The following is a 21,508-nucleotide window of genomic DNA, read 5'->3' on the forward strand; positions in this document are numbered from 1 at the left end:
CTCACCCCCTCTGCTGTGATCAGGTGATGACTCTCCATTATTATTTATTATTAAAGCGCCATTCATTCCATATCGCTGTACATATAAAAGGGGGTATACATACATAATACACACAATTGCACTAAGCATGAACAAGACTAGTTACAGACTGGTACAGAAAGAGAGTGGGCCCTGCCCATGAGGGCTTACAATCTACAAATGACACATACACTCGGTGGTGGCATGACATAAATGCTTAAAGGGGTTCTGCACTTTGTTTTAACTTATGATCTATCCTCTGGATAGATCATCAGCACCTGATCGGCGGGGGTCCAACACCCGGGACCCCCGCCGATAAGCTGTTTGAGCAGGCAGCGGCGCTCCAGTAGCTCCGCGGCCTTCTCACTGTTTACCGCCGGCCCAGTGACGTCACGACTAGTATCAACTAGCGTGGGCGGGGCTAAGCTCCATTCAAGTGAACAGAGTTTAGCCCCGCCCACGCTAGTTGATACTAGTCGTGACGTCACTGGGCCGGCGGTAAACAGTGAGAAGGCTGCGGCGCTACTGGAGCGCCGCTGCCTTCTCAGACAGCTGATCGGGGGGGGGGTCCCGGTGTCAGACCCCTGCCGATCAGATGCTGATGATCTATCCAGAGGCTAGATCATCCGTTAAAACAAAGTGCAGAACCCCTTTAAGCTGCAGCTGTCTTGAGGGGAGCAGACTGTGTCCATTATTTGGCAGTTATCATAGTTCACAATTTTATTAAGCGGATGTCTGGGATTCACATGACTGCGCTTGTGAAATCTGCTGTGGAGAGAATTTAATTAAGTAAAATTAGCCTGCCAAGGCTGGTTCCTCTCGACACATTGTAATTAACAGCCACTGGTTCCTTATGTGTTGTCATGACGCCGAGCATGATGGCGGTAGTCAGGTGTCATGTATGATAAAAAAAATAACCCCGGTGATTGCACTGCTCAAATCCATGTAGAGTCTCCACTGTGACACCAGCATGTTCATGAATAGAAAGATTATGGGCAGTGTTGTGTGAGTTACTGCTTGTCTATTGCCAGACGAGCCTATAGATAACGGCATTATAAAACCCTGAGGTTTTATAATGTGATTTGGTAAAAGCTTTGCAAAGAGTCTCAATTTAAAGAGGACCTGTCGCCACTCCGCCTGTTTTAATAACTTCATGCATTCCGATGCAATAACAATTCTGGTGCATCTATTCTTATGGCTCTGTTTTGCCTGTTTTGCCATTTCTTTATTATTTCTACTAGAAGTTATGGATGAATTGCTAGCAGTCTGCAGTAAGGGCACAGAGGGGAGGTAACAAGTTGGGTGTGTGTACCTGCACAGACTGAAAATGGCAGCACCAATTGGATAGTCAGTCTGTGCAGGTGCACACCCCCAGGTTACCTCCCCTCTGTACCCTTACTGCAGACTGCTAGCAATTCATTTTTGAGGAACTAACACACAGATGTGGACAGCACACAGATGACATCCGTGTACGTTCCATTTTCTTGCAGACCCATAGAAATGAATGGGTCCACGTGCAAAAAATGCAGATCGGACAGTGATACAAAATACAGTTGTGGGCATGAGGCCCAAAGCATACTATTCATACAATTCTCATGAAAGGGATGGTCACTGAATTTTTTTTTAAGTGGAGTTCACATTTGCACTTTTAGTCATGATGAAGGACGTGTAATGGATAATCTGAAACGCTTAGCTTTTTTTTTCTTTTTTTTTTCTTCCCTCACATGATGCGGTTTTAGTTTTGAAATAATCATTATATACAGCAACGTGCTGGATTTTTATCTGTATGGAGATTTGCTTTACCCCTCCCTGAGAAATATTCTGCTGCTTTGTTCAAAGTAAAATGAAACCCCAAAGCTGCAGAGACAAAACTCAATAACCAGGGTCAAGGGCAGCGATTAGGAGGAACTGCTGTGCAATCATTCTGTGCCTCCACGCAGAATAGAATGCCTTTTAAAGGGACCCTGCTGCCCAGTAAATCATTTTGTTCAGCGTTTATCTAGAATTGGTGGATTTTATGTAACTGAGTAACTGAAAGCTTTCAGCTTCCTTCATGATTGTAAGATATGATTTATGTCAGCAAAGGTGGAAAAAACCTAGAGGAATGTCTGCATGTTTCAGTGAAGTCATATGATACATACCGGAGTTCAGGTTTCTAGCTGCTGCAGAACCACTTGTCTCAGCATGCTCCTGCCAGCTAGCGGATGAAACTTCTCATTTGTCACCAGTTTACAGGATGCCCAAGGATGACCTATAAGTATCTAATAGGATTAGATAGGGATTTTCATGTCAAGCTTTACCCCTTATTAATAATCCTCCTTGATCTGTGCACCACTTCGTTTGTACATACAGGCTCAGTCTGCTGTACTGTGGTCAACCACAAGGGGGCACCAGTATTTTTATTTTTATTTTTTAAAATGTAATCTGGTTTTATTGGCTTTTTCAGAGCAGTGGAATACTGCTATCTGGATATGTTGAAAATACAGTTGAATAAAAGGCCAATGAACTATATAAAATATTACAACGGTAAAGATTCATTGCCCAGTGGTCCTTTCTTTTTACTGTAGTTTGTTTAATCGGAACCTAAATGGAAGACAATACTGTGTGGTTATTGTGGAGTATTGTCTTAGATGGCCGCCTTATGTCATGGAGCAATTCTTAATCTGGCCATGGACACAAATCGGCCATCTAGGGTGAATGGTCGCTTTATGTCTATGACCAGCTTAAGAATTGATCCGGTGTGCCCCAAAATCTTTACGTGTGCATTAACCAGCCATCTGTGTATGAGTCATACTCCCCATACTGTACATCACATGCTGCGCAGTCATTACTTTTGTGTTAGATTATATGGAGTTACAACATCTCTTCCAGCAGGAATTATACCTTTTAACATATTTACTGATCTCCAGTCACGAGTGCTAGCCTTTTTGTTTTTCTTCTTCATGGGCACTGTGCCCATTTCTTTTATCAGTGATTGAGCAGACAGGTTGTTCTAGGTTGAGGGTGTTCCACAAAGGGGACTGAGCAGGTGTGATTTTCCTGTGCCAATGCCTCATTTGCCATCTCTACCCAATCCTGAACTCAGTAAACCTGTCTAAGATTTGGGTATTCACATCTCTATTTAGATGATCCGGCACAAATGCTGGCTGTCGACCGGACAAAAAAACGTTGCATGCGATTGTTTTTTATCCGGCTGAAACCTGGCATTTATGACGGAAATCGTCTGGATCTCCTCCGGATCTCATTACAGTCAATGGGGATGTGGTGGTGAAGTGGAAACTCTGGTAACGCTGGATCCTGTGAGATCCGGCAGGCTGCTCTGTGCCTGAACAGCGGAGAGGCCTATGGGCCAGATTTATCATTAGCTCAAGTCAGAATAATGGAGTGAGAAAGTCGCTTATCTTATGCGACTTTTTATTGGAACGTGCTACTTTTGTAAAGCCTCTTACTGACTGATAAATGATGTTTTGGGTCTGGGGGAAACGCTAACGCACTACATTCAGATTATTTTCCAGTGTTTAAAAAAAAAAAAAAAATCCTGGCAGGATCTCAGGATATACTGTGAAACCCAAAACTGCATTGAAAAATGGACTTCTGCTAGTTGATATGTGGTTTTCTCGTAGAGGTGGTGGTTTTTGAGAGGTATTTTTCACCTTCAGAACCCTACTACATAGGAATATGAACTTGCAGACACTGCTCAAGTGGAAAGCCAATTAAATATGTCTCCGTATTGCTGTCTGTGCAGCCCCTGACACCAGAATTCATCCACAGATCTGCAAAGATTTTTTTTTTTTTTTTTTTTAAAAAGGAAAGTTAAAAAAAATATATTTTTAAAGTTCTGGATTGGAATCTGCTCATTTTATAAATATTGCAATGTGACTAACGTGTGTAAGAAGAAAAAAGAAAAAAAAAACTTTCCTCCACAGAAGAGCAGATGACTGCGCTGGTGTGTGGGAGGACCTGTCACTCGCTGAGCCCTTCGGTATCTGCACTGCCTCTGTACATTCTGCAGTCATAATGCACACATATGTCTTACCACAGGTTATTACTACTGCACAGAGGCTGTCACATAGGGTATTGTGGCACGGAGGTGGACAGTTTAGGTTGCATTAACACAGGCAGTTGTTGGTGCCAATGCCAGACGTGGATTGTAAAGGAAGGAACGACTTTTCTCCTTTAGATCCACTACTGTAAAGTCAGCATTTGGGGAAGTTGAGATGCGGTGACCACAAATCTGTATTGGGGCTCATTCAGACGGCCGTATGCTGTCCGCAAAAATGCGGATCCATTTTTTTGCGGACAGTTCAGCATGTCCGCAAAGACTTCAATAGGGCCATGTCCTGATTTTCACTGACAAGTATAGGACGTGTTTAATTTTTTTGCTGAGCCGTGCAATGGAAGAAAAGGGCCTCATAGAAATGAATGGGACGTCATCTAATCCGCAAAAAAAGGATCCGCATTTTTGCGGACAGCATACTGTCGTCTGAATGAGCTCTTAGAAGCAGATGTCACCCTATGCGTTGCAAAGGGTGAAATCTACGGTGAAAATTTTTTTTTTTTTTTTTTTTTTTTTTTTTTTTTTTAACATGTATGAGCATGCTCTGTATTTTCATGCAGAATTTTTATGCTTCGTGTAAATGGGGTTTTGAAACTTCCACATGTATTATGCTGTAAATTGCTGCTTATTTGCAAAATATTTTTGCAGCTGTGCAATGTCTGAACTGGACCATAGTATTGAGTATAGTGGGGGTGGTTAATGGCCAGAGGTTTGAATATCCAGTCCTACACCAACCATTTATTGGACGTGGAGAAGCTTGGAGAGTCTAATCTGCCTTCTACACACGAGACTAGACGAAGGCCCCTTTCACACGAATGGTACAGTTTGGCTCAGTATACGTTCAGGGTGCGTTCAGTGAAACTTGCACCATTTCACAAACAAGTTCAGTCAGTTTTATTTGCGTTCAGTGTTTCAGTTTTTTCCCTCAAGGGTGCAATTAGTTTTGATGCGTTTTTCACATTTGCTAGCAACCATCAGTGAAAAATGTATTGCATCCGGATTACATCCGGTTGCAATGCGTTTTTCACTAAAGCCCTATTCACTTCTATGGGGCTAGGGCTGCGTGAAAAACACAGGATATAGAACATGCTGCGATTCTCATGCAACGCAGAAATGATGCGTGCACAGACCCATTAAAATCAATGGATCAGGATTCAGTGGGGGTGCTATGTGTTCACTTCACGCATCACACCCGTTCAGAAAACTTGCGCGTGTGAAAGCGGCCTAACGGTGCACACTGAGATTTTATTTTTTATTAAGGATCTGCAAATGTTTACATAGTATCTGTTTTAATGATTGAATACTCAGTATGGGATAGAAGAGCAGAGTCATTATAACAAATAGTAACTTATAGGTGTAAAACTCTACAAATTTGCACAATTTCCAGCCTAAATTATTAGTGCAAATGTTCACCAAATAGGAGTCGGTATAAGAAGCCTGCAACCCGCTATTATAGTCCCCCCTCCCCAGGAGTCACCACCCTGCTATTTACAAACCCTGAATGTTTTGTGTCAGAACAGTTCTGGCTTCTTACTCCTGAACCAGGAGGCTTAGGATGAGCAGATCTATAGGCCATCTCCAGACAGGAAATTGCTTATTGTGAGTGTGTTGTGTTCATAAGGAAGCAGTTCTGTGATGCTGTTTTTCAGTGATTCTGATATGGCAGCCTAAAAGTAAAGCATTTTCTAAAAAAAAAAATGAAAAAAAAAAAAGTTAGCTGTTCATTGCCGGATGTACCAGTAATGTTCCTGCAGATTTTCTCTTTGGTGCCCGGCATAGATCCGTGGGTCACTGTGTGGCACGTTAATCATCTATCCACAGAAGACTTCTGAATCCTTAGCTCCCTGTAAAGTTCCATCCTCATTAGGTATCCAAACGTCAACCTGCAGATTTCCGTGCCCTCGCAGCTTAGCCGTCCTGTCGCTATGGTAACTGGAGAGAACGGTCTCCTTGCTCTGCTGGTAAGGGAGGCAGCTCCCAGTAGGATTGTGATTGGGGAGGGGGGATTATACTGGTTCTTGGCACATCCCCTTGCCTGTCAGTGTACACACGGCTCATAATTCAGAGCCACGCAGCGGCTGTGCAGTTCTTGGATATAATGTGAATTCCATTTCTCCATTGCTAAAGGTGGCTGCAGATCAATTAGCCTATTGTGTTTGTGACCGTTTTTATAAAGAAAACTCTATACTGTGATGTCACTCCGACGGATACGTTTGTCCTGCATTATATATTACATCGGTTATCGATACATAGTGTGGACTATTTAAGTGCCTGGAATTTGTGCCAATCGAACCATAAATTTTTATTTCTATGGTGCCAACATATTCTGCATGGCAATGTAGCAGAGCTCCACTTCTCATTCTTTTTTATTATTTTTTATTCTGAGTGCCAAGTTAAAGATGATACAATAAGACTTGAAATAAGGGCATCATTTAGACATTCTAATAATTTGGTTCAAATTCAAGGATGCAGCACCTGCTAATTCCAATACTTTGACCTCCTTCTAGGCTTAGTATTAACCAGCCTTCAAGACTGCAGAGGTTCTTCTAACTAAAGGGAATCTGTCAGCAGTTTTTACCATGCTAGACTGCTGACCGCATTAGGTACGGGCTGGGGAAAGGAGGACAAACATACCTTTTTATGGAGCTTTTATTATCAGAAGTGGTGTGAATATGAAGGTTTAGTCCAGGTACTGCTCTTGCAAGTGCAGTGAAGATGGAGCATCACTAAAAGCTTAAAGGGGTTGTCCAGGTTCAGAGCTAAACCCAGACATGTCCACAGTTTCACCAAGGCAGCCCCCTGATGTTAGCATCAGATCATTTAATGCTCTGATGCTCTCCCTTGCCCTCTCCTAGATCGCACAGGGCAAGTTTTTTTTTTTGTTTTGTTTATAACAACACACTGCTGGGCGGAGGCTTCTGCCTAGCGGTGTTCCCGGCGGTGACGTCACCGGCTCTGATGGGCGGGCTTTAGCTCTGCCCTAGCCACTCTACAGTCTAGGGCAGCGCTAAAGCCTGCCCAGCAGGGAGCCCTGTGAAGTCACCGGCACAAATGGGGCGGGCTTTAGGCTCCATAAAATGCTGAATCATGCAGGGCAAAGGAGAGCATCTGAGCATGAAATGCTCCGATGCTCCCTGGGGGAAATTGTGGGTATGTCCATGTTCTTTAAAGGGGTTGTCGGAGTCTTAACAAAAACTCTCGCAGCCCCTGTAAATGGTCTAAAATTACAAAAGAATCGATGCTCACCAATTTATCCCCTTCTTCCAGTACTGTGCTCTCCAGACCTCTACGCTGCAGACGTACTCTACCTGCATCTGTGAGCATGGAATGCCACTACTGCATCCAGGAAACCAAACAAAATTGGAGAGCCAGAGTGTGGCTCTGAAAAAAGTTGGGGCAAAAAGGCGTGACTATCGATTCTTTTGGTATATTAGGTTATTTACAGGAGCTGCCTGTATTTATTGAACTGTGACGCAAGGCAGAGAGCAGTTAACAATTAAGTACTACCTCCCGGACACATGCGGGAACAGAGTCCGGCAGGATAAAACTTCATATTCACACTATTCCTGATGACAAAAACCCCACAAAAGGTATGTTTGCACTTCTTTCCTTAGCCTCTACCTGTTACTGTAAGCAGTTTTGCATGGTCAAATGCCTACGATTCCCTTGAAAAAGCAGTGATGGCAGCAGATGTTATGCATTTTATTTTTTATGCAAATCACAGGAATGATAGACGTGTTAATTATATGCACATGATAAAAAAAATTGAGACAAAATACTCAAAACTTCTTGATTTTATTTTGTATCAAGTAATACACACACTTAAACACCTTGGCATGGCGTCAGTGAGGTTATTAATGTTTGTCTGAGGAATGGTCTGCCACACTAAATGCGCTTGGGCACGCAAATCATCAGCTGCTCCTTTTGCCATTGCCGACTACGTCCCAAATTTTCTTGATGGAAGACAAGTGTGGAGATTCTGTAGGCCATGGTAGCACATTTATGCCACTCACAGTAGCATGAGCAACATATGGCCTGGTATTGTCCTGTTGAAAAACAGCTCCCAGAGAACAGGAGACATTGCACAATCATCCCACACAACTTCATATGAATTTTTTGATTCCTTTGCTTTCAATCTGACTTTTATGACCCTTCAACATGCCACTGATTGGAGCTAGGTGCTTGAAAATGTGATCATCTGTATATCTTACTGACACTTGCTACTTCCTCGATTTGCATAACTTTATAGTTTGTCCGTCTTGCACGTGTGTGCGTGTGTGTGTGTGTAATATATATATTATATGAGAATCTAATAATTCAGAATATTTGATATTCTAGTCAGTTCATAGGCAGGTTAATGGAAATGTGCTGTTTATCTATGATGGTACCCATTGCACCACTCCCCAAATATCCATTAGAAGGGGGAGCAGTAGACATGTGCATAGTATATACAAAGCAGTGCATTGTTCCTGGCATATCTTCGAAGATGGATCTTTTTTGGATGTTAAAGGGGTTCACCTGGAATTAAGAAAATTAAAATACTTAAATATTACTTTATTATAAATATATTCCCAAATACCTTTCATTATTTATCGTGGCTCTTTTGTCTAGGGCGCAATCATTAGAAATAAGATGCTCCCTAGACAAAACGAGCCATTTTAACCAATGAAAGGTATTTGGGAATATATTTATAATAAAGTAATATTTCATGCTCCGATGCTCTCATCTTATAATAAAGTTCATGCTCCGATGCTCTCCTTTGCCCTGCGCTAAATCACACAGGGCAAAGGCATTTTTTGGAGATCTGGTGACGTACCGGGGCTCTCCATGGGGCTGACAGGAACCCCGGTGATGTCACCGACACTGATGGGCGGGATTTAGCGCTGCTCTAGCCAGTAAAACGGCTAGGGCAGCGCTGAAGCACGCCCATCAGAGCCAGTGATGTCACTGAACACACTGCCGGGCGGAAGTTTCCTCCCGGCAGTGTGTTATTGAAAACAAAATAACCCGTGCCCTGCGCAATCTAGCGCAGGGCAAGGAAGCGCATCGGAGCATGAGATGCTAGCCTCAGGGGGGCTGCCTGGGTGAAAATAAGGGTATGTCCGGGTTCAGCTCTGAACCCGGACAACCCCTTTAAGTCGTTTCATTTTCTTAATTCCCTGATATCAACATTGACGGTTGTATCAGTTAGCAATCTAATAAGCCTTTCTTATGTTGATTACCTTTCTTCTCTTTTTCTTGTAGGTGCCGAGGATGTGGTGATGGCATTCTCCAGGTCAGAGGCAGAAGATCGAAGGCAGTAACCTCCCTGCAGCCATTGCCAAATCCCAGACCACAGATGGGAGAAGCAGAGGCACCCTGGCGTTTCCCCTGACTCCTTCTCCCACTGTCCCCATGTTTTTACTGTCTCCCCAAATTTCTAATGATTTGATTTCATTTCATCCTTCTACTTTTGAGACTCTCCCCATTTGGCTGCTGACTTCTGTATTTCTTCAAACCAACAAAATGGCGGCCTGCCACACGGAGAGCGGACTCCTTTCGCCAGCAGAAGCCGTTTCTTATTGCCCCTAACTTATGTTGAATTTGTCATCACTCCTGTTTCTAAGATGAGACATTTGTCCACACTCCTGACTGATATCCGCAGCAGTAAGACAGGAAGCGCGTTTGGGATGGTGGCTCATGAGGTCTGTGCTCTCCATTGGATATGCTTGTACAGACTTTTAGGTTTATATTGTAATTTGTTTTAGGTTTTTTGTTTTTTTTTAATTATTGATGTCAGCGCTTTGGCTGTTACACTGTGTTTTGACTTGAAAGAAGTAAGCTTTTGCAGTATTTATTACCAGTGTGGAGGGGGCGATGTCTGTGCTTCTGTCTTGATTTTTTTTTTTTTTTATATATATTTTACTTTAGAAGCACAAAAAAAAAATATAAGAATTGATTCGTTCTTCTTTTTTTTAAATCAGAGGCCCATCAGGCTGCTTCATTTTATTGTTATAATTTTTTTTTTATGTATGTTGGTATATTACTACATAATTTTGAGCCATACATGTAGTCAAATCTGTCAGGTCAGACAGCAGTATCCTATAAGTATCTCAGCTGAACTAGTATTGAGTTTGTTTGAAATTAGTGGTCTCACTGAGGCATGAAGAAAAATGTGCCTCCTGCTTCATTTAACACTGCTGGATCCATGTCGGTGTTTAGGCTGCATTCATTCTCCCCACATTCTAGGAATGAACTCCATATATTGACAGTCTTTATCAGTGACCTGAAGTTCTACAAAATGTTAACATTATGGCCCAGAGTTACTAATTCTAAAGATGGCATAAACTTTACCCAGGCCATCTAGACCTGCACCAGATTCATCACAGGGGCTCAGCCTGGATGATGGATGTGCTGCAGGGAGATACACTTTTCTCTGACTCTGTACTAACTATTGGCTAGCTTACTTTGAGCCAGATTTCTTTCCCCCCCCCCCCCAGAATTGCTCTAGCGCATCTTGGGCTGCGGCTCTTTCCCATGAAGCTCCACCTACTTTGTGCTAAGCCCTGCCCACTTGTTGAGCATGTCATAGAAAGTGTAGAGACCCTAGATGCGCCAATTTTCTCCAATTTGCACCACTTTTTAAGACAGATTTTTGGCGCAGATACATTAGTAAATCTATGTATGTATCTATGTATAATTGTCCTGGCTTCTTTAAGAGAGTGAATAAAATTGACCATAGTCTTTAAAGGGGTTGTGTCACTTCAGCAAATGTCATTTATCATGTAGACAAAGTTTATACAAAGCACTTACTAATGTATTGTGATTCTCCATATTGCCTCCTTTGCTGGCTTGATTCATTTTTCTATCACATTATACACGGATTGTATCCAGGGGTTACGACCACCGCTGCAGCGCAGATGGCCGGGACAGGAGCTGCTACGCATGTGTGCCTATGCATGCTTCCATGGCACCGGCCTCTGGGCCTTTTTCCTATAGTGTGCAAGAACGGCCACGGCTGCTTCTCGTTTTCAGGGTGGACGTGACCCCTGGAATCAAGCAGTGTATAATGAGATTGAAAAATGAATCCAGCCAGCAAAGGAGGCAATATGGACACTCGCAATACATTAGTAAGTGCCTTGTATTAACTTTCTCTACATGACAAATGCCATTTGCTGAAGTGACACAACCCCTTTAAGAAGAGAAAAGGCAAGATAATGGACAGCCATACGGACGTTTCCGACTTGTAACCTGTAATGCTGCCTAGCTGTATATGCCTTTGTGGCGTCCTGCACTAATAACTTTACCTAATTATTAACACAAACCCTGAGTTGATAAATCTGCATACAGCTGGGAGCCTTCCGGCTGTTGGACCTCATGTTCATGACGCATACCTTTATAGTTCTACTGTTATAATACTGCCCTCCATATTATTTTCTCCTATATATGACTTGCCCACATGAGCCTTTTATTTTATATTTGCCTCGAAAAAGAAATCCTGGTAGAAACCTCTAAAAGGAATGTCTGATGTTGCAAACCTCCCGCACACAGCAATGTTTCTTACCAGAGATGGCGGTGTATGACAATGTGTTCAGATGATTTATGTTCTGATATGTAACTGGATTTGTTGTTTACAAGTTTCCTAATGCGATATGACATAAAGTAATGTGCAAACTGCAGGGTCTTGGAGTGGAAATTTGAGCTCAAACAACCTAATTAGAAGACAACATGGTGGGCGTTCCATGACTTTGGTTTGCTTTATTAGAAATGAGGGGCGAATCTGGGATTTGTAGCCGTAATACAGACTCTAAAATGCATGTGGAGCTCAATGGGGCAATCGTGCGCATATGGAAATTTTTGTGGAAACTACCGAATCATGTGGGGTCCTCCCCCCACAGATGTTATTTTCATGTCTCATATCTTTTAAATATGATTTACTACTACTGTACATTATAGTTTTGTGTTTACTATAATATTATTAAAAGCAGTCTGTCAGCTGCAAAACACTTTTAAACTGCCCACAATGGGTGGTAGGGCCTTTTGCTGCCAACAAAATTCATATTTTAATCCTTAACAAATTAGATATTCAGTACATGAGGCTGTGCCGGAGCTGCAGCTTTTGCCTCCCTCTCTAACAGGGCCAAGCTTCTCCAGCAGCATCATGCCACTGAAATCCCACACTAGTGCTGTTGCTACAGACCGTTGTGCAGATGCAGTCCTTTTCTTCTGGCCAAGACTTCAGTGGATGGTACTGCACATATGTAATGGCGCTGACTCAGAGTTTCAGTGATACACGGGAAGCTTGGCCCCGTCATCGAGGACGTGGAGCTGTGATGCACTGAGCGGCTTGGGCCTGCCCTTGGTGCACTGAATACCTAATTTGCATGTGGATTAAAACATGAATTTCTCTGGATTGCAGGATCACATGTGTACAGGGAGACAGCCCTACTAGTTTAAAAACCATTCTGCAGCTGACCCGACTGTCTTTAAGGGTCTGGATCTGAGGTTTATCCTCTGTCTTCATATTAAGAACCTTATCTGAGCCTCATAAAGACAGTAAAGGTGGTAGCATTTACCCAGCCATATCCATGTAAGTCAATAAACTAGAAAGCGTATGCTCTGGGGAACACTATCACCAGTGCAGGTTCCTTGTAGGTTAGGGTATATCATGATGTGTTATGGAACCTGGACTAGTGACCTCAATTGCTTTGTGTCCAGAAACTCAGTGGGTCATAAGAAGTGAACTGATCCCAACAACACACCACCCTGACCACAATTAAAAGCTTTGCCACCCCAACCACAATGAAATAAAAAATGTTTCTTCCAGAGTCAGGCTCTCGCCTCTTTTGACCATCTTATTCCTAGCCAGAAGTTGTGCCTTCTTAGAAATGTGATTCTTCCCATTTCTTAGTAGCTTAAGCTTCATGCAAGTGCTCATTGACTGACCCAGAAAGGCTGCACCCCCTTAATTGTGCAAAATGCTGTCAAAATCCCAAATTGGAGACATCACCCCCACAGTGCCTCGTATCTCAGTGATGTCACAAACCCTGAATTGATTACCTTCACAGCTGTTGGTTCAGTATGGTAAGTGACTGTTTCTACTGTATGGAGGTGACCGGATTGATTGTGGGAGTTCCTGCACTGCTGGAGTATCCACATCTCCCCACAATTTTGACGTCTTCTGTTAATAGCTCAGATCCTACATTTGTTTGCCAACTTGATGTTTGCACAATGGGAAACAGCAGGGAGGGTGTCCTGTCTTAGCAATCAATGTAAATCTCAACAAGACAACATGAATCTTGCTTTTACGCTTTCGTGACCACTGTTTTCATTTAGTGTGAGTATTGGGTCAGGTCCAAAATGTGTAGCCATATTGGGTGCCACCATGTGTGATATGGCGACTTATTGGCTGTGCTCCATGGGAAACGAGTATACAAAGAGGTATCTCCCAAAGAAGAGAACCATCTTGCTAGCACCACCTTTTGGAAGTGGCTCCTTTTATGAGCCAAAATCCTCCTTTCTGACAAGATTTAGGATTTGAGAAGGGAATATAGCCAAGCCAGATATCCATCCCTAGTCAGTACGGAGTAGGATTCTGGCTGGCTGGGTGCGATGCCTTGAATGCGGCTTAGGCAGGGTGCTGGATCTCCTTAAAGAGACCAATCCTTACATTTAAGGCATCGAACCCAGACAGCCAGAATACTACTCTATATTGTGGAGTACACTGGTAAAATGGAGTAAATTTTTTTTTTTATATAAAATTCATATTTATAAAAAAAATCCCAAATTTACCCAAAATTTTGAAAAATTTCAATTTCTCTACTTTTATAATAGATAGTAATACCTCCAAAAATAGTTATTATTTTACATTCCCCATATGTCTACTTCATGTTTGGATCATTTTGGGAATGCCATTTTATTTTTTGGGGACGTTACAAGGCTTAGAAGTTTAGAAAAAAATCTTGATTTCTAAAACCCACTTTTCAGGTCTGAAGTCACTTTGTGAGGCTTACATAATAGAAACCACCCAAAAATGCCCCAATTTTACAAACTACGCCACTCAAGGTATTCAAAATTGATTTTACAAACTTTGTTAACCCTTTAGGTTTCCACAAGAATTAATGGAAAATAGAGAACATTTCAAAATTTCACTTTTTTGGCAGATTTTCCATTTGAATACATTTTTTCCAGTTACAAAGCCAAAGAAAACTCTATTTATGGCTCTGATTCTGTAGTTTACAGAAACACCCCATATGTGGTCGTAAACTGCTGTACGGGCACACAGCAGGGTGCAGAAGGAAAGGAATGCCATGCGGTTTTTGGAAGGCAGATTTTGCTGGACTGGTTTTTTGACACCATGTCCCATTTGAAGCCCCCCTGATGCACCCCTAGAGTAGAAACTCCAAAAAAGTGACCTCATTTTGGAAACTACGGGATAGAGTGGCAGTTTTTTTGGTACTACTTTAGGGTACATATGATTTTTGGTTGCTCTATTTTACACTTTTTGTGAGGCACGGTAACAAGAAATAGCTGTTTTGGCACAGTTTTTATTTTTTGTTATTTACAACATTCATCTGACAGGTTAGATCATGTGGTATTTTTATGTCACTGACGTGACAATACCAAATATGGTTATTTGTTTCAGTTTTACAGAACAAAGCATTTAAAAAATAAATTTATATATATATATAGTAGATGAAAAACGGACAGCACTCCAGGTAAAAGTAGATGGTGTTTATTCACCCATGTGGATGGCAACGTTTCAGCTCATACAAGAGCCTTTGTCAAGCAATGAACACAATACAAAAGGGGGTTTATATAGGCCAACCCCTATGACATCACAATGTGATCAATTATCAGCCAAATACAATAAAGTGCAAATAGTGCATATGTGATACATAAAAACATAAGTATATCAGTGTACAATATATCAATAAATCAGTGATATATGTCAAATACATTATAAAATCAATGCGTAAACGCAATAAAGTGCATAAAGGTAAATTGACAAATCAATAAACATCAGGTGTAACCTGGAATATATAATAAGTGGGAAGGACAAAACGATGCTGCCAAAGGGAGGAGGAGCAATGACATACCCGATGTCGCTCGATGCCACACATGTCGATAGCCGCCACGTCCGGCGTTCAGGTGGATGCAATGCGCAGGCGCCAAGTCGCGTGAGGAATAAGATGTAACTTCCTCAAGTGACGTAACCGGCGCATGCGCATGAGTTTCAAAAGCTGTGTCGGCCATCTTGAAAGTGGTAAAAACCACATATGGGAAGAAACGCAAGCAATAAACCGCAACAAGAACGCGATATAGTGTGATCTCCTCACAAGTCACAGTGGGAGCATGCGCAGAATGACACTACTTAAATCAAACAGAAAAAAGGTAACTAGTGATGATCACTGTGTGTGCGCATAGCCTGACAATGAACAGAGTAGCGCAAAACGGAAACAGTGCCGTTCACCTAATTGTGTATCCATAAGGAACAGAGAGAAACAAGTGCATGAGAAAATGCAACAGGCTTCCCCAAGTGAGCGATCTGAAGCAATACACCCAGCAGCAATCATGCTGCGGGCATGCTACAAAAAAGCCCACGGTTCCCCATGGACACACATGTCATGTAGGACACACAGTATACAACGCAATATACCAATTTTATAAGAATCTGAAAAAAGTGTAACCACAGCAAAAAACAACAAAAACTCTATATAAAAACATGTAGGCAAATACGGAGCATCTCGGGTACGTCTCGCTTCTCCAACCGGCAGCATCATTCTTGTCTGTGTAAAAAAGAAGAAAAGAGGAATAGATATAAGAAACTGGCTTAATGGTGTTCAAAATACACTAAATACCCTCAAGAAATAGACACATATCGCATATATAACAATTGTGGGGCAAACTACTCCACTAAACATATAACCCCGGGTTGTAATCCGCATTGAGACCATTAGGTCTCAAGCTGTTGAGGGTATAAATCCAAAAGAGCTCTCTTTTTCTCAGGATCAACACCCTGTTACCCCCACGTCTGGGCATGGGAATGTGGTCAATGACCCAACATTTGAGATCTCTTTCGGAGTGTTGAAGCTCCGAAAAATGTTTGGCAACAGGGAGGTCCTTTCTTTTTTTGCGTATTGACAATCGATGATTGTTCAACCGCGTTCTGAGATCCGTCGACGTTTCACCAACATATAATAATTTACACGGACAGATCAAAACGTAAATTACAAAGTTTGAATTGCATGTTAGGTGAAATCGGATAGGGTAAGAAACTCCAGTGGTAGGATGGACAAAGGTAGAACCCCTACCCATGTATTTGCAATCAATGCAACACAAGCAAGGGAAACTACCCTTGCCATGTGTAGTTAAAGAAGTTTGAACAGACTTGGACCTAGGCCCAATGTCCGCTCTGACAAGTTGATCACGTAGATTCCTAGATCGACAGAAAGAGAAGAGGGGAGGGGATCTAAATTCTACGATCTCACTGTGACACCCACCCAGAATACCCCAATGGCGCTTGATAATGCAATTGATGGCCTCACTTTGCTCCGTATATTTGGAGATGAAGGGTATCCGACTGACGGACCTATCGGACACCCTCCTCTCCAAAGTGCTGCTCCTGTCTACACCACGGACCTTTTGTATGTGACTCCAGGAGCTGGGTGGGATACCCCCTATTCTGAAATTTCTTGGACATGTTGTCCAAGGCCAGATCAACCTGTTCAGGTTCAGAAACAATGCGTTTAACTCTAAGAAATTGAGAAAAAGGCAAACTTTTAAGCATACTCCGGGGATGCCCACTGTTAAAACAAAGAAGGGTGTTTTTATCTGTGGGCTTGGTGTATAACCGTGTATGTAGCTTGCCCTGATTGAAAATAACCGTGGTATCCAGGAACTGCAATTCAGTCTCAGAATGTACCAAGGTGAATTGAAGGTCCCTATTGACACTGTTGAGAAATAGATGAAAATCATCAAGTTGGGCAACACTACCTGTCCATATGAGGAAGATGTCGTCGATGTATCTCCACCACCGCAGCAAATGGCTGCGGTGGTGTGATACAAGGACGACATCCTCCTCAAAGCACCTCATAAAGATATTCGCATACGTAGGTGCTACGTTAGATCCCATAGCCACGCCCCTTTGTTGTTGAAAAAACGTGTCCTGGAAAAGGAAATAGTTGTATCTTAAGATGATCTGTAGTAGATCAATGATAAACTGTCTAGCCGCCATGGAATAAGATGAAGAACCTAACATACGTTCAATGGCACCAATACCCAAATCATGATCAATCGAGGTATATAATGAGGTGACATCGAAAGATGCCAGGTGGACCTCATGGACACCAGTAAAATCAATATTATCCAGCCTACACAGGAAATCAGTCGTATCCTGTATATACGACTCCGCCCCTGTAGCAAAATCATGCAAGACCTTATCAAGGAAGATGGCAATGCAACTAAAGATGGAGTCCGAACCGGACACAATCGGGCGTCCGGGTGGATCAACAAGCGACTTGTGCACTTTAGGAAGAATATATAAAACAGGTGTGACCGGATGGTCAACAGTAAGAAAAGTGCACAAGTCCTCATCAATAGTGCCAGCCAATCTGGCCTCAGCCAAACATTCCTTGATAAGTCTAGCTATGCCAAATTTGGGGTCAGCCTGAAGGACCGAATAAACATCCTTGTCATCCAGCTGACGTAGAATCTCACTGATATATTTACTGGTGTCCATGACGACGACAGCGCCACCCTTATCCGCAGGTTTAATTGTCAAAGAAGGGTCCTGTCTGAGTTGGTCAAGTGCTTCAATCTCCACCTTAGAGACATTAGGATGTTTAAAAACATGATCCTTACAACTCAATTTATACACGTTAATGTCAGCAGTGACAGCAGAAATAAATGCATCAACAGAGGCCTCATTGACAATGGGGGAAAAATGGCTCCTAATGGACAGATCGAGGCGTCTCAGGGAGAACTCGCTAGCCTGAGGCGCCGCGATCCGTGCCCTAGTGTTGAACCATATATATATATTTTAGTATCTCCACATTCTGAAAGCCATAGTTTTATTTATTTTTTGGGCAACTGTCTTGTGTAGGGGCTCATTTTTTCGGGATGAGATGACTGTTTGATTGGCACTATTTTGGGGTGCGTATGACTTTTTGATCGCTTGCTATTACACTTTTTGTGATGTAAGGTGACAAAAAATGGCTTTTTTTTCCTTATCATCCACCATGACGGCTACAATAGAGAGATTGACCCTTGTCCTCTATAGGGGCAGGAACACAGAGTTTAAAAGGCCACCACCCACTCTCACCCTCAGTGTTTCCTGTCCCTATGGAGCACCTACACAGAGCACCTCCTGTGGGGGGTATCGTTTTCTAGTGGATTGTTCGGTACCTGGTTCGGATGGAAGGTATCGTTCCCATCTCCCTCTGCCATCCTGCGGTAGATTCCAACGCTGGGCAGAGGTGTAGCACGTCCCTGTTATCGGGGGCCTGCTTTCCTTCCATGACCCGGGGTCTCCCTTCCCTTCTGTGAGGAAGCAGACCGCCATAAGCGCGGCACGCCGGCATTGATACATGCTGCAGTTCTGGCACTCAGGCACTTCCGGGTGTGGGCGGAGCTAGGCAGCAGTAGAGAGCGTGCTCGCCTACGGATGATGTCAGACGCCGCATGGAGCATGAAAGAGCGACATGCTCGAACTGCTCCTGCCTCCACTGTGAGTCCTCTTCAGCTCCAGGAGACATGTCTGCTCCAGATACCCCAGCAAGCCACATGGAATCGGCGGATCCTCCCTCGGCCACTCCCAACAGTGAGTTACCCTGTGGGGAATAAGAAACAAATGTTTCTTTCAATGTGCCTCATGCCTGTCTAATGCATAGTTGCTCCTCTCTTATAGGCAGCAAAGGCTAAGATCAAGGCCAGAAACACAAGATGTGCTACTTGTGCTAAAAGGCTACAGGAAGGTTATACAAAAAAAAACCTGTCACCCTTGTATTAATGATCTGGTAAAAGAGGAGCAGCGGTCTATCCTCATGGAGGTTAAGTCCATGATACAGAGTGAAATTAAGTCCTGCTTGGCCTCGCTTAAGTCTGTTTCCTTACCTCCGCCAAAACAACCTAGAATATCTATTCCATCCTCTTCTGATGCTGAAGACATGGACCTGGGTGCCTCCGACTCCAGACAAATTGATGATGATGACAACTTGCCTGAGAGTGAAATTGTGGAGGATGCAAGGAAGTTTTACTTTTCATCTGAAATCTCTGGGCCCTAAATATAATCCAAAGTGGATATTGCATAGAATTTTCCTCAATACCCCCAAAAAGATTCCAGGTGACATCCCACAGCCCAAGCGTGTTACAAAAGATCTGGCAGGGAGTCCTAGACTTAAAAACATCAGGCGTCATAACAGAGGCCCCCAATCTAGAAAGGGGAGGGGGTTTTACTCAAGACTATTCTTGGTCCAAAAATCCGACGGATCCTCCCGTACCATCATAAACCTCAAATAATTAAGCACAAAAAGGGGGCATACATGACATCCATCGACCGCAAGGACGCATACTATCATGTTCCCATACATCAAAAATCTCAAACCTACCTCAGGTTCGTACTAAAAGATCAGAAAGGCGTAATAAATAATTTCCAATTCACAGCCTTGCCCTTCGGCATTTCATCTGCCCCAAGGGTATTTACGAAAATTATAATACAAATGATAGCATATTTCAGACTAGAGGGTCTAAAAATTTTCCCTTATTTAGACGACTTTCTCATTGTAGGAGAGTCTTCGCTGACAACATCCAGGCTAACCGACTATGTCATACAGGAGATGTCAAAACTGGGCTGGTTAATAAACACAAAAAAAGTATTGTTTAATACCAGACCCAAAAATAAAATTTCTGGGAGTATTGCTAGACTCAAGTTCCCAGTCATCATCCCTCCCACTAGAAAAGCTAGAAGCTTTCAGGGAAAGGATACAAAAATTCCAGGCTCAGAAAAAGTGCTCGATAAGAGAAGCCATGAGCATACTGGGGTTAATGACATCGTGCATTACCACCGTAGCTTGGGCCCAAGCCCACTCCAGAACGACACAAACCTGGATACTACGGAATTGGGACGGAGAGCAATCCTTGGACAGAAAACTATCAATTCCTCACCATGTAAAACTAGACCTAAATTGGTGGAAGGAAAGAAAAAACCTATTAAATTGCGTAACCTGGGAGACAGTCCCAGAGGTCCAAATCATAACGGATGCAAGCGGTCAGGGATGGGGTGTGAAAGTTGACTCCTCAAACTGGCAAGGCAAATGGTCAGACGAAGTAAAATCCAGATTGTCAAATTACAAAAAGCTGAGAGCTGTGTGAGAAACCATAAAAGTATCTCACAACCTACTACTCAAAAAAACACCTGACAGTATTTTCAGACAATACAACAACGGTAGCCTACCTAAAACACCAGGGGGTACGAAATCTCCAGGTCTAAGGAAGCTAGCAAAACAAATCTTTTGATGGGCAGAAGAAAACTTTCTTTCCATTACAGCCGTCCATTTGAAAGGCTCAGGAAATATAGAAGCCGACTACCTCAGCAGGAAGACTCTAGACACCGGAGAGTGGTCTTTGTGCCAGGAAGCCTTTCTGAAAATCTGCAGGAAATGGGGAACCCCCAAATAGATCTGTTCGCGTCAAAACAAAACACAAAAGTAGATCGGTTCTGCTCCCTAAATACCAGAGACCATCCTTGGGCAATCTACGCTTTCTCTGTCAAGTGGACGTGGGATCTAGCGTACGCTTTTCCTCCCTGGGCTCTAATTCTCAGAGTCTTGCAAAAAATATCGAGGGATCCCGTAACAGTGATACTGGTAGTCCCATACTCGCCCAAGAGAAGCTGGTTCTCCATCCTAAAGGAGCTGGCCATGGAGGGTCCATGGGAAATACCATCCCAAGTGAACCTTTTATCACAAGGTCCAATCATACATCAGAACCCCAGCCTGTTCAAACTATCAGCATGGATCCTGAGGGCGAAATGTTAAAAAGCAAGGGCCTTTCAGGAAAGGTTATCAACACCCTGAAATCTAGCCGTAAAAAAGTCACCACGGCTATTTATCTTAAAATATGGAAAAAATACTGCTCCTGGCTAGGAGCTGCCTCTCCCAATAAATCTCCCCCTTGCATTCAGAAAATTTTAGATTTTCTCCAAAGGGGCCTGGATATGGGACTTAAACAGAGTACGTTAAAAGTACAAATATCCACATTGGGAGCTTTCTATGACTCTGACCTATCCAGCCACCGATGGATTAGGAGGTTCATACGAGCGGCATCCAGAATAAGACCGTCCCTTACCCCGAGGGTCCCACAATGGGACTTAAATCTAGTATTGAGAGGACTGATGAAGCCCCCATTCACGCCTTTGTCAGACATCTCTATCAAACACCTGTCGTACAAAACAGC

At 42.9% G+C, this 21,508-nt stretch overlaps 1 protein-coding gene across 3 annotated transcripts in view; it reads left to right on the top strand.

The window, feature by feature from the left end:
* CTNNBIP1 (catenin beta interacting protein 1) overlaps window positions 1-11,731 on the top strand; it is a 35,465-nt gene extending 23,734 nt beyond the window's left edge. For all 3 annotated transcript variants that reach the window (XM_040430866.1, XM_040430858.1, XM_040430875.1), the window contains one exon: window positions 9,320-11,731. In XM_040430866.1, the coding sequence (XP_040286800.1) occupies window positions 9,320-9,378 (59 nt within the window). In that variant the 3' untranslated portion in view covers window positions 9,379-11,731. The remainder of the gene's footprint in view (window positions 1-9,319) is intronic.
* The last annotated feature ends 9,777 nt before the right edge of the window (window positions 11,732-21,508 follow it).

This window comes from Bufo bufo, chromosome 1 (assembly GCF_905171765.1).
Source record: "Bufo bufo chromosome 1, aBufBuf1.1, whole genome shotgun sequence".
Classification (NCBI taxonomy): Eukaryota; Metazoa; Chordata; class Amphibia; order Anura; family Bufonidae; genus Bufo; species Bufo bufo.